Source organism: Sebastes fasciatus, chromosome 24 (assembly GCF_043250625.1).
Source record: "Sebastes fasciatus isolate fSebFas1 chromosome 24, fSebFas1.pri, whole genome shotgun sequence".
Lineage (NCBI taxonomy): Eukaryota > Metazoa > Chordata > Actinopteri > Perciformes > Sebastidae > Sebastes > Sebastes fasciatus.
In genome coordinates, this window is record NC_133818.1 from 12,595,900 (window position 1) to 12,610,278 (window position 14,379).

Consider the following 14,379-nt stretch of genomic DNA (forward strand, 5'->3'; position numbering starts at 1 on the left):
TTGAAATATAATTTAGGTGATAGTTTTAATTCACTGTTGCATCCAGATGAAGCATCCTTTGTTTTGTACGACTTTTTAAATACATTTTCTGCTGCTGCTCTTTATACTTAGAATATAAACTTCATATGAAGATAAAAGAATATAGAGTAGGAGTTGAAACACTAACAGAGTTTGCATTGAATGTCTGCTGCATATTTTTAGCAGCAGGTGCACAACATGACCACTAGAGGTCCTGCTTTCCACTCATGTACTGCAGGAGAGTTGAGGCTGTTCAGACAGATCAGGGGCTGAAAATCAGCAGCAGGAAACTGGAAACAGTTCAGTTCTCCTGCTCCAGTCTCACATTACCTGTAGCACAGAGAGCACAGGGAGCTCACTTTGTCTTTGTGGACTTTCATCTGTCAGCTGGTAAATTTGATGTCTTTTAGTTGCAGCAAACTTGATTTGGAATAACATGAAATGGTACTAGTTGGTTTACTTAATCCAGGAATGTCAACATATCTAAATTAGTTTGTCTAACTTTTTATGTTGAAACTCTCCAGGACCTGTCTATGAAGATATAAATGTTTTACTGATAATAACATGCACTTTTTTTTTTAGAATACTCTTATAATAAACTCATATATCTGTATCAGTGACCTGTACTAAAAATTTAAATATGTTTAAATCTACTTATGAATTAATTTATTGTGAAAGTTGTGTGAAGCAATCAGGTGATTGTTTTATTCCAAATCCAGCATATTTATATCTAGCTACATATGTAGTGATAATTTCTTCACAATATATTACAAAATAGACATAATATATAAATGTGTTGCACTTTTCTTTGCGCTTTAATGTTTGATGTTTGTGTTCTCAAGTTATTTATTTCTCAATGAACCTCTGATGCACATTAACTGTAGTAAAGATTCTACTGTATGTGTGTTACTATTAGTTGATGTGTTTTTAATAATTTATTCTCTGATTCGTTCCATATATTAATTTGTACTTGTTTGGTTATTAAAGCAATGATGTTTTAATGTTATAAGTGATTTAACTTTTGTTCACTACATGTTTTTGTTTGTTTTATATATGTAATGGTGTGTTTTGGTATTCCAGCTAACTTTAACTCCCCTTAAACTGTGTGAAATGGTATTGTCTCAAAAAGGGGATATTCCATTTGCCAATGATGAGAGGGGGGTACGGATTTCTAGTACTCTTACAATTTTATTTAATATTGAATGATTATGCTAGATTAATCTTAACAATGTCGTGAGATTGTTGTCAACACAAACAAAAGGGGTAATATATAATCTATCCTTTATTTTCATATAAGTATGTTGGTATTTTCATTGTTGAACCCCTCAGTTGAACTGTGGTACATGCGAGATGTGAGAAGGTGTCTGTCAGTGTGTGTTTGGACCTGATACAGAAACAATTATGTTGACGGAGAATCACGTTTCTAAATGTCATTTCAGTGTTAATTCACGATACCGTGACTATATTCTGAAAGAATGATAGAAGACAGTTTTAATGTATAAAGTGGAAGTCTGTACTGCAAGGTGTTTTAAAGTTATTGCAGAGTTAGCATCGCATTGTTGCCTACTGTGTTCGTTTGAAGTGCCGCCGCTGGTTTAAGAGTCGCGCCTCCTGGCCCGTGGCATTATGGGTAATGTAGTTTCTTGTGGGATTTGCATAAAACTAATGTGTGTGTCGTTACTCTTCTAATGTTGTGTGTGTACATGCGTGGAGTCACTGTGTTCACCCTGTAATTGCATTGACATGTGAGGCAGAGCATATTTAGTTTATTTTGCATTTATTTTACATTGTTATTTTATGTTGTATCATTAAAGCACTACAGTAAAAAAAGACCCCAAAGAAAGTTGTGGTGATTTTGTGGTGTGTCTCAAATACGCTACATATATACAGTATCTGTGTGTGTGTGCGTGTATATATATGTGTGTTTATATGTATATATATAACTATATAATAATAACATAAGTGTGTGTATATTTGTATATATATTTATTTATATATATATGTTTATATATATATGTATACAGTATATGTGTTTATATGTATGTATCTATGTGTGTATATACATTATATGTGTGTATATATGTGTATGTATAAATATGGATAGTTCTAGGGCCATTTAATTATCTGTAAATATATATCATGGGACACAGAAACAAAGTCCATCTTCCCTCCAAAATATATAAATTATTTGAAAATATATGAGACCTGTGTACATAAACCTTTTATCTTCCTCTTCACCTGTCAGAAAGACCTTAGACCTTAGAATTAATAACACCTAATGGATAAATATAGACTAATAATTTAGCTATATATCTTCCAGGATATTAGACACAACTGTTGAATCATAGTTCAGTGTACTGAGTAGCTGAACAGGAGTCTGTTAATGATTGATTGATTGAGGTGTCCTTCCTTCTCCCTGATTGGTCTGCTGCCTGGATGTACCTTACAGGGAGGAAGACTTTATTCAAACTTTCCCTTTATGTAGTTTTGGCGGTAGATTCAGTACAGTATCAGGATGGCGCACCGTGCAGTCTTACATTTCCTTTGTGTGTTGGGAGTCTTTCAGAAAGGTGAGAAAGAGATGATACAGCAATGTTATAAAGGTCTAGCCATTATGTCATTTATTATTCTGATAATCTGAAAGCGCAGCTGTGTGATTCCTGCATGTTTATTGTCTGTTGTTGCTGCGTAATTACGCATCGTTTGGGTGGCTAATGATTTTGCATTTATTCATTATTTATATCATATTTTGCAAAGGGAAAAATACATCCTAATACAATGTTTAGCTGTCATCTCCTGCAGGTCTAACAGCTCTGATAGAAACCCAGCACACTGTGGATGCAGCTGTAGGAGACGAAGCCTGCTTATACTGTCACCTGATGCAACCTAGAGATGTTCTGCAAGTCACATGGCAGAAGATTTTACCTGAGGGGGGGAAGAACATGGCTACTTACAGTGAACGATTTGGTGAAAGAGTGCTTGCTGGTTTTCAGAGTAAGCTGGAGTTTAAAGATGCTGGACTGCAGAACACCTCCATAGTTATCAGGAGGGTGATGGAGGAGGATGAAGGGTGCTATCGCTGTATGTTTAACACCTTCTCTGAAGGTGCTCTCATTGCTACAACCTGCCTGCAGCTCTATGGTGAGAACCTGCTGTGTTATAAGAGACATTTCCATAACTCTCTGTCTTCTCTGTAATGTTTTAACATTCAAATATTTCATCTTTGCAGAGCTGCATGGACCCTTTCTTCACGTCACAGAATCAACAGTTGTGTCCTGCTCAGCCACAGCTCGACCTGCTCCCACAGTAACACTGACTGTCCCTCACTACAACTCTACCAGTGTCACCAACACCAACGGCACAGTCACTGTCACCTCTACAGCTGGGCTGTCTGGTCTACATGGCAAAAGCACACAGGTTGGATGTGCAGTGAGAGTGCTCTCTGGTCCTCAGATAGAGGTGTCTATGATGATTCCTGAGGTCAAACAGTCGTCTGATGATGGTGAGAAACACTTCCAAACATCCTGATTCATAAATACTCTTTAGCTCATGTCTGTTGTTTCTATTTTCCAGGTTTTGATGAGGAATCTGGATCTAATAACAGTGAGGATTTCTGTAATTTTACCTTTAGGTGGTCTCAGATCAATAATACCATTTGATCTGTAGTTGCTTTATGAATGAGTGTCACTAATTTCCCTTTTCTTTCAGATTTCACTCTGATCATCGTGTCCGTGGTTGTGGCCTGTGTTTTTGTTGTTGCTGCAGTCGTCATCACCCTGCTTACACGGAAACATCGGAACCGGTATTTATTATTATTTATTATATTTATTATAAACTTATTAGTGTGAGACATGTGAATAAGAGAGTACTGGCACTTATATTTTTCACTTCAAGAAGCACTGAACACCTGTCTTGTTATAATACTGCTGTCTCACAGTTATTAAGCTCATGATTGATTGAGATCTTTTCAGACAAAACCCACAAATTAATCTTTGACTTTTCTTAAATCCTTCAGTCTGTCACACAGGGACTCTGAGTAGAACAAGACACCACAAAAAGAAATCAAAGACACTGATGAGTGAGTCAATTTATTCATTTTTCACTTGTACATATTTATGCTTCTTTGCAAAAATTATTTAAAGGGGACCTATTATGCTTTTGTGCTTTTTACTTTAGTGTGTTATATAGTTTTTTGTGCATGTCAAAGGTCTGCAAAGGTACAAAGCCCAAAGCCCACGCCAAAGAGAGAAACACTGCTCCTGAACTGCCTGAAATGCCTCGTTGAAGTGTGTTTACCTGCTGGAGGTGCTCCTTGCGTGGATCAACCTTTCAAACTGCAGGTGGATGCAAGTGATGTGGGGGCAAGGGCGGTGCTGTTCCAGACGGATGGTAGTGGTGTGGATCGTCCCGTGAGTTTCTACTCAAAAAAGTTTAACTCATTTCAGTTGAACTACTCGGTGATTGAGAAAGAGACCCTGGCACTCATCTGGGCCTTACAGCATTTTGATGTTTATGTAGGCTCTAGTGTTCCTCTGGTTGCGTACACAGATCATAATCCCATAACTTTTTTGCACTCAGTACATTGCCCAAATCGCAGGTTGATGCGATGGATGTTGTATTTGCAATCTTATTGTTTGGACATTCGCCACATCAAAGGCTCTGATAATGTTGTGGTCGATGCCTTATCTAGAGCGCCTAGCTCTTAAATATTTGTCTGACTGAATTGTTAACCCCTCTGGTCTGCTATGTCCAGGTTCTGTCACCTTAAATGCTTCTTCAGGCGCCGAAGTTGCTGAGTGGGCGGGACGGAGGTTGGTTGGCTGCTGGGGAATAAACTACAAACGGTCAGTATGGATTTTGATATAGTTTTAAGTATAGTGTTACAACTATAGTTTAGAAATGATATTACAAATGAAAAACATCAATCGTGGGTAAAGTAAATTGTTTTGTAGTTGATTTAGTGAATAGCGGTTGCGGTGTTCTTATTGGAACTCCTTTTTTGATGGGGGGAAGTGTGACGACCCCTCCCCCCCACTAGGTGTGTGTTGGCTCGCTGGTCTCTTTGTTTCTTGCAGGCTCTGGTTGAGGCGGGGACATGAGGACATCACTCCATTTGTGTGGACATCGCGGCGCGGCTATTCTTCCTCTTTTTCTCCATGCACCCACACACACACGCATCCATGCACTCCTACACCACTGATTACTGATACTGATCTTTACATTTATTCATGAATTAGTGTTTTGTAATAAACTTTGTTACTTTTTGCATTTACCTCGTCTCCACTCCCATTTTTGTTGCAACCTAAGAGCCGGGTTGTAACAGAAGTCCCGCCTTCTCTTCCGTAACATGGGGATGTCAAACAGCGTTTTCAGACAGGGTGTAAAGAGGTGCTGCAGCACAGCCGGTATGAGAAAAATAAAGCGTTTTTTGAACTTTAAAATATGTAAACATGTACTAGTAGAAACCCAAAATACAAGTATGCACCTGAAAATGAGCACAATAGGTCCTCTTTAATCTGTGTTCCCTCTGTTTATTTGGGGGCTTCACTTTCCTACCTACCAACTAGTTTGATAATCAGACTGAATTGGAGGAATCCAAATGGGAGATGTTGGAGGTGAACCAGGCTACCAACTTGCGATACATTGTGTATTCACAGTCTGCATGTTTATCCACATCACTGTTGTTCTGAATTATTTGGAAACTGACTAATATCTTGTTTTTATCTGAATGTTCAAAACACCTTTAAAGACAGAACTGAACGAGCTGCGGCCACGGACGCCTACTGGGAGAAATAAAAAACGCAACCACCCAAACGCATCATCTCTGAAAGGAAGAAGAAAATAATTTTTTTAACTCAACTAATTAGTACCACAGAATAACCCACAAGACTGTTAGTGCCACAACACAGAGAACATGTCTGCACCAGTTCATTGATTCCAGCAGATCAGTAGTTTTGATTTTGAAATATAATTTAGGTGATAGTTTTAATTCTCTGTTGCATCCAGATGAAGCATCCTTTGTTTTGTACGACTTTTTAAATACATTTTCTGCTGCTGCTCTTTATACTTAGAATATAAACTTCATATGAAGATAAAAGAATATAGAGTAGGAGTTGAAACACTAACAGAGTTTGCATTGAATGTCTGCTGCATATTTTTAGCAGCAGGTGCACAACATGACCACTAGAGGTCCTGCTTTCCTCTCATGTACTGCAGTAGAGTTGAGGCTGTTCAGACAGATCAGGGGCTGAAAATCAGCAGCAGGAAACTGGGAACAGTTCAGTTCTCCTGCTCCAGTCTCACATTACCTGTAGCACAGAGAGCAGCTCAAGCACAGGGAGCTCACTTTGTCTTTGTGGACTTTCATCTGTCAGCTGGTAAGTTTGATGTCTTTTAGTTGCAGCAAACTTGATTTGGAATAACTTGAAATGGTACTAGTTGGTTTACTTAATCCAGGAATGTCAACATATCTAAATTAGTTTGTCTAACTTTTTATGGTGAAACTCTCCAGGACCTGTCTATGAAGATATAGATGTTTTACTGATAATAACATTTAACTTTTTTCTTTCAGAATACTCTTATAATAAACTCATATATCTGTATCAGTCACCTGTACTAAAAATTGAAATATGTTTAAATCTACTTATGAATGAATTAATTGTGAAAGGTGTGTGAAGCAATCAGGTGATTATTTTATTCCAAATCCAGCATATTTATATCTAGCTATATATGTATTGATAATTTATTCATAATATCTTCCAAAATAGACATAATATAAAAATGTGTTGCACTTTTCTTTGCACTTTAATGTTTGATGTTTGTGTTCTCATGTTCTATTTGAGCATGAGAGCATTCTATTTCTCAGTTAAGCTGATGCACATTAACTGTATGGCTGTAACTGTAGTAAAGATCTTACTATATTAAGTGTGTTAATATTGTTTTAACTCATCCCTGTCAAACACTGGATTAATAATGTGTACTGTGTGCAAGGAGTTTCTAATAGTTGATGTGTTTTCATTTATTCTCTGATTCGTTCCATATATTAATTTGTACTTGATTGGTTATTAAAGCAATGATGTTTTAATGTTATAAGTGATTTCACTTATGTTCACTACATGTTTTGTTTGTTTTATATATACAGTATATATGTATATGTGTGTGAGTGTGGGTGTATATATGTGTTTATATGTATGTATACAGTATATGTGTTGATATGTATATACAGTATACAGTATATATATATATATGTATACATATATATACATATACAAACATATATATGTACATACACACATACAGTATATATGTGTGTGTGTGTGTGTGCATATATGTGTATATACACACATGTGTGTGTATATATACAGTATGTGTATGTATACATATGGATAGTTCTAGGACCATTTAATTATCTGTAAATATACATCATGGGACACAGAAACAAAGTCCATCTTCCCTCCAAAATATATAAATTATGTGAAAATATATGAGACTAGTGTACATAAACCTTTTATCTTCCTCTTCACCTGTCAGAAAGACCTGAGACCTTAGAATTAATAACACCTAATGGATAAATATAGCCTAATAATTTAGCCACATCTCTGCCATGATATTAAACACAACTGTTGAATCATTAGTTCAGTGTAATGAGTAGCTGAACAGCAGTCTGTTAATGATTGATTGATTGAGGTGTCCTTCCTTCTCCCTGATTGGTCTGCTGCCTGGATGTACCTTACAGGGAGGAAGACTTTATTCAAACTTTCCCTTTATGTAGTTTTGGCGGTAGATTCAGTACAGTATCAGGATGGCGCACCGTGCAGTTATACATTTCCTTTGTGTGTTGGGAGTCTTTCAGAAAGGTGAGAAAGAGATGATACAGCAATGTTATAAAGGTCTAGACATTATGTCATTTATTATTCTGATAATCTGAAAGCGCAGCTGTGTGATTCCTGCATGTTTATTGTCTGTTGTTGCTGCGTAATTACGCATCGTTTTGGCGGCTAATGATTTTGCATTTATTCATTATTTATATCATATTTTGCAAAGGGAAAAATACATCCTAATACAATGTTTAGCTGTCATCTCCTGCAGGTCTAACAGCTCTGATAGAAACCCAGCACACTGTGGAGGCAGCTGTAGGAGAGGAAGCCTGCTTGAACTGTTGCCTGATGCAACCTAGAGATGTTCTGCAAGTCACATGGCAGAAGATTTTACCTGAGGGGGAGAAGAACATGGCTACTTACAGTGAACGATTTGGTGAAAGAGTGAATGCTGGTTTTCAAAGTAAACTGGAGTTTAGATATGCTGGACTGCAGAACAGCTCCATAGTTATCAGGAGGGTGAGGGAGGAGGATGAAGGATGCTATCGCTGTATGTTTAACACCTTCTCTGAAGGTGCTCTCATTGCTACAACCTGCCTGAAGCTCTATGGTGAGAACCTGTTGTCTTATTAGAGACATATCTATAACTCTGTCTTCTTTGTAATGTTTTATCATATGTTATCTTTGCAGAGCTGCATGGACCCTTTCTTCACGTCACAGAATCAACAGTTGTGTCCTGCTCAGCCACAGCTCGACCTGCTCCCACAGTAACACTGACTGTCCCTCACTACAACTCTACCAGCGTCACCAACACCAACGGCACAGTCACTGTCACCACTACAGCTGGGCTGTCTGGTCTCCATGGCAAAAGCACACAGGTTGGATGTGCAGTGAGAGTGCTCTCTGGTCCTCAGATAGAGGTGTCTATGATGATTCCTGAGGTCAAACAGTCGTCTGATGATGGTGAGAAACACTTCCAAACATCCTGATTCATAAATACACTATAGCTCATGTCTGTTGTTTTTATTTTCCAGGTTTTGATGCGGAATCTGGATCTAATAACAGTGAGGATTTCTATAATTTTACCTTTAGGTGGTCTCAGATCGATAACACCATTTGATCTGTAGTTGCTTTATGAATGAGTGTCACTAATTTCCCTCTTTTCTTTCAGATTTCACCAACATGATCATCGTGTTGTCCGTGGTTGTGGCCTATGTTTGTGTTGTTGCTGCAGTCGTCATCGCCATGCTTATACGGAAACATCGGAACCGGTAATTATAACCTTATTACTGTGAAACATGTGAATAAGAGAGTACTGGCACCTATGTTTTTCACTTTAAGAAGCACTGAACACCTGTCTTGTTATAATATCGCTGTCTCACAGTTATTATGCTCATGATTGATTGAGATCTTTTCAGACAAAACCCACAAATTAATCTTTGACTTTTCTTAAATCCTTCAGTCGGTCAGACAGGGACTCTGAGGAGAACAAGACACCACAACAATTAATCAAAGACACTCATGAGTGAGTCAATTTATTCATTTTTCACTTCTTTGCAAAAATGATTTAAAGAGGACCTATTATGCTTTTGTGCTTTTTACTTTAGTGTGTTATATAGTTTTTTGTGCATGTAAAATATCTGCAAAGTTATAAAGCCCAAAGTCCACGCCAAAGAGAGAAACTCTGCTCCTGAGCTGCCTGAAACACCTTGTTTGAAGCCCCAACTTTTCTTCTGTAACGTGGTGATGTCACTAAGTAACACGTTTGCATAACTGCTAGTTTGGCACGCCCTCAAACAAAGCAAGTTAATACGGAGCTGGAGCAGATTCTGAAGAGTTTGGTCCGGTTGACCAATCACAACAGAGTGGACCAGCTGACCAATCAGAGCAGACTGGGCTTTTTGGGAGGGTGGGAGCTCAAACAGAGCGTTTCAGACAGAGGGTGAAAAGAGGTGCTGCATCACAGCCGGTATGAGAAAAATAAAGAGTTTTTTTAACTTTAAAATATGTAAACATGTACTAGTAGAAACCCAAAATACAGTATGCACCTGAAACTGAGCACAATAGGTCCTCTTTAATCCGTCTTCACTCTGTCTATTTGGGGGCTTCACTTTCCTACCTACCAACTAGCTTGATAATCAGACTGAATTGGAGGAATCACTGATCAAATGGGAGATGTTGGAGGTGAACCAGGCTACCAACTTACGATACATTGTGTATTCACAGTCTGCATGTTTATCCACATCACTGTTGTTCTGAATGATTTGGAAACTCACTAATATCTTGTTTTTTATCTGAAGGTTCAAAACACCTTTAAAGAAGGAAGAGAACGAGCTGCGGCTACAGACGTCTACTGAGAAAGATAAAAACCGTAACCACCCAAAACCATCATCTCTGAAAGGAAGAAAGTTATCTTTCAACTCAGTTAACTAATTAGTACCACAGAATAACCCATAAGACTGTTAATGCCCCAACACAGAGAACATGTCTGCACCAGTTCATTGATTCCAGCAGATCAGTAGTTTTGATCTTGAAATATAATTTAGGTGATAGTTTTAATTCACTGTTGCATCCAGATGAAGAATCCTTTGTTTTGTACGTCTTTATATACATACATTTTCTGCTTCTGCTTTTTGTTTTTTAACAGAGTTTGCATTGAATGTCTGCTGCATATTTTTAGCAGCAGGTGCACAACATGGCCACTAGAGGTCCTGCTTTCCTCTCATGTACTGCAGTAGAGTTGAGGCTGTTCAGACAGATCAGGGGCTGAAAGTCAGCAGCAGGAAACTGGAAACAGTTCAGTCGTAGTTAAATCTCTGAAGCATGGATTCTCCTGCTCCAGTCTCACATTACCTGTAGCACAGAGAGCACCTCAAGCACAGGGAGCTCACTTTGTCTTTGTGGACTTTCATCTGTCAGCTGGTAAGTTTGATGTCTTTTAGTTGCAGCATACTTGATTTGGAATAACTTGAAATGGTAGTAGTTGGTTTACTTAATCCAGGAATGTCAACATATCTAAATTATTTTTTATAACTTTTAATGGTGAAGATATGCTTTTTTTTATAGTAGTTTTGTTCCCTCATCATGAACTCATATACCTGTATCAGTGATTTAAGTTTAAATCCATGTATGCGTTAATTGACTTGTAACTTTGCCACAAAATATTAAACTTGTTCTATTTTTTTAATAAATATTTCTGAAGCAGTTGATATTTTTCTTAGTGTTCCTGACTGTAGAATATTTTTTAATACTTATTTTTGGGTTGAGTTGTTATATGTGTTACTATAATGTTTTATCAATTAATTGTTTTATGACTTTCATGTGTTAAACGTTGCAAGAGAAAGATTTACATCCACATAATTGACATGATTATGAGAATAAATAACATAACATCTGTCCTCTGGGACTGAACCAGCTGTGGCGAAAATGTCTCGTGCACATCTGCATCCTTTTATGGTGGATATGTATCTTATTTATGTAAAGGAAAACACAAAATTCAGGTGGCAAGTGACAAAATATAATGGAATATAATGCAGTAAGGCTCTCAGGTATTCTGTAGTGCTTTCAGATATTTAATCTGTTCTCCTGTAGATCAACTTTTCTCATTTAATGTGATCTCTGCTGAGTCAACACACATGTAGGCAGGATTTATCCCTCCTGTTTTGATTGGGAAAGTAACCTCTTTAAATGTGCATGTGGCACCTGTTCATCATGTCAATGATAGACCTACATTCATGCATTTTAATTCATTTATAAACCTGGACTTTAATAGCTCATAGCCTGTGGTTGTAATTATCATCCTCTGCCATGATATTAGACAACTGTTGATTTGAATCATTAGTTCAGTGTACTGAGTTGCTGAACAGCAGTCTGGTAATGATTCATTGAGATGAAGTGTCCTTCCTTCTCCCTGATTGGTCCACGGCCTGGTTGTACAGATACTTTCACTTTCTGTAGTTTTGGCGGTAGATTCAAAACAGTATCAGGATGGCGCACCGTGCAGTCTTACATTTCCTTTGTGTGTTGGGAGTCTTTCAGAAAGGTGAGAAAGAGATGATACAGCAATGTTATAAAGGTCTAGCCATTATGTCATTTGTTTGTCTTAATCTGAAAGCACAGCTGTGTGATTCCTGCATGTTTAGTCTGATGTTGCTGCGTAATTACACATCGTTTCGGTGGCTAATGATTTTGCATTGGTTAATTCATTATTTATATCATAGTAGTATAGTTGATGTGTTTTTAATCATTTATTCTCTGATTCGTTACACATATTAATTTATATTTGTTTGGTTAATAAAGCAATGATGTTTTAATGTTATAATTTATGTTCACTACATGTCTTTATTATGTAAGTTCTGTAAGTAACTGCAAGTGTAGCTGTGTGACTACAGTATGTTTATTATTTATGGCAACTGCTTCATTACGCTTTGTTAATACTTTTGCATTGGTTAATTCATATTTTATCATTTTGAAAGTTTAACAAAATATATTAGCTATATTTAAACAAAGTAAATTAAGTCAGATTAAAGAGAAAACTGAATATTTAAAGAACGGGGTGTGGCAATGAGTGGACCTAACTGGGGTCATCATAACAAAAGACTACTATATACTGTACATACATTCAGTGTCTAATGGGTGTGCATAGTTATAATACAGACAGATTTCTGATCACATTTTAAACATGTCTTGAATTGATTTCTATGGTGTATCTTATAATAATTTATATGAGTTGTGTCTCCTGCAGGTCTAACAGCTCTGATAGAAACCCAGCACACTGTGGAGGCAGCTGTAGGAGAGGAAGCCTGCTTATACTGTCACCTGATGCAATCTACAGATGTTGAGACAGTCACATGGCTGAAGATTTTACCTGGGGGGGAGAAGAACCTTGCTGCTAGCCGCAAAGACTCTGGTCAACAAGTGAATCCTGACTTTAGAGATAAAATGGAGTTTAAATATGCTGGACTGCAAAACACCTCAATAGTTATCAGGAGGGTGATGGAGGAGGATGAAGGGTGCTATCGCTGTTTGTTTAACACCTTCTCTGAAGGTGCTCTCAAAGCTACAATCTGCCTGAAGCTCTATGGTGAGAACCTGCTGTGTTATTAGAGACATTTCTATAACTCTCTGTCTTCTCTGTAATGTTATATCATATTTTATCTTTGCAGAGCTGCATGGACCCTTTCTTCACGTCACAGAATCAACAGTTGTGTCCTGCTCAGCCACAGCTCGACCTGCTCCCACAGTAACACTGACTGTCCCTCACTACAACTCTACCAGCGTCACCAACACCAACGGCACAGTCACTGTCACCACTACAGCTGGGCTGTCTGGTCTACATGGCAACAGCACACGGGTTGGATGTGCAGTGAGAGTGCTCTCTGGTCCTCAGATAGAGGTGTCTATGATGATTCCTGAGGTCAAACAGTCGTCTGATGATGGTGAGAAACACTTGCAAACATCCTGGTTCATAAATACTCTATAGCTCATGTCTGTTGTTTTTATTTTCCAGGTTTTGATGAGGAATCTGGATCTAATAACTGTGAGGATTTCTATAATTTTACCTTTAGGTGGTCTCAGATCAATAATACCATTTGATCTGTAGTTGCTTTATGAATGAGTGTCACTAATTTCCCTCTTTTCTTACAGATTTCACTCTGATCATCGTGTCCGTGGTTCTGGCCTGTGTTTGTGTTGCTGCAGTCGTCATCGCCCTGCTTATACGGAAACATCGGAACCGGTAAATATAAACTTATTACTGTGAGACATGTGAATAAGAAAGTACTGGCACTTATGTTTTTCACTTCAAGAAGCACTGAACACCTGTCTTGTTATAATACCGCTGTCTCACAGTTATTATGCTCATGATTGATTGAGATCTTTTCAGACAAAACCCACAAATTCATCTTTGACTTTTCTTAAATCCTTCAGTCTGAGAAGAACTGAGAAGAAAAACACACCACAAAAAGCAATCAAAGACACTGATGAGTGAGTCAATTTATCCATTTTTTTTTGCAAAAATGATTTAAAGGGGACCTATTATGCTTTTGTGCTTTTTACTTAAGTGTGTTATATAGTTTTTTGTGCATGTAAGATGTCTGCAAAGTTACAAAACCCAAAGCCCACGCCAAAGAGAGAAATACTGCCCCTGAACTGCCTGAAACGCCTTGTTTGAAGTCCCGCCTTTTCTTCCGTAACATTGTGATGTCACCAAGTAACACGTTTGCATAACGGCTCGTTTGGCACACCGTCAAACAAAGCTAGTTAGAGCGGAGCTGGAGCGGAGTCCAAAGAGTTTGGTTCGGTTGACCAATCAGAACAGACTGGGCTTTTTGGGAGGGGGTGGCATCCTGACTGGGACACTGCTCCAAAAACCTGAATGATACCCTACTATAGGTTACAAATAACATAGGAAAGCACTTTAACGATTAACACCACGGGTAAATATACAAAACACACCACCTTAACCCTATAATGTTCCAGTTGGAATATTATTGGAGTATTATAGGCCTACTATAGAAGATGCACAGCCCAGGTATAATAATCA

At 37.8% G+C, this 14,379-nt stretch overlaps 2 protein-coding genes across 2 annotated transcripts; both read left to right on the top strand.

Moving 5' to 3' along the window:
- The first annotated feature begins 2,493 nt into the window (after nucleotides 1–2,493).
- Nucleotides 2,494–5,290, top strand: LOC141763052 (OX-2 membrane glycoprotein-like). Its single transcript, XM_074627298.1, has 6 exons — nucleotides 2,494–2,588; nucleotides 2,821–3,159; nucleotides 3,248–3,520; nucleotides 3,727–3,820; nucleotides 4,034–4,096; nucleotides 4,226–5,290. Exons 1-5 carry the CDS (start codon nucleotides 2,534–2,536, stop codon nucleotides 4,056–4,058), a joined length of 786 nt encoding a protein of 261 aa, XP_074483399.1. The 5' UTR covers nucleotides 2,494–2,533; the 3' UTR covers nucleotides 4,059–4,096; nucleotides 4,226–5,290.
- A 2,529-nt stretch (nucleotides 5,291–7,819) lies between these two features.
- LOC141763324 (uncharacterized) lies at nucleotides 7,820–13,576 on the top strand. The gene is made up of 11 exons (XM_074627894.1): nucleotides 7,820–7,874; nucleotides 8,107–8,445; nucleotides 8,526–8,798; nucleotides 9,007–9,106; nucleotides 9,298–9,360; nucleotides 10,136–10,206; nucleotides 12,580–12,918; nucleotides 13,001–13,077; nucleotides 13,225–13,273; nucleotides 13,345–13,374; nucleotides 13,482–13,576. Exons 1-11 carry the CDS (start codon nucleotides 7,820–7,822, stop codon nucleotides 13,574–13,576), a joined length of 1,491 nt encoding a protein of 496 aa, XP_074483995.1.
- Nucleotides 13,577–14,379: the final 803 nt, after the last annotated feature.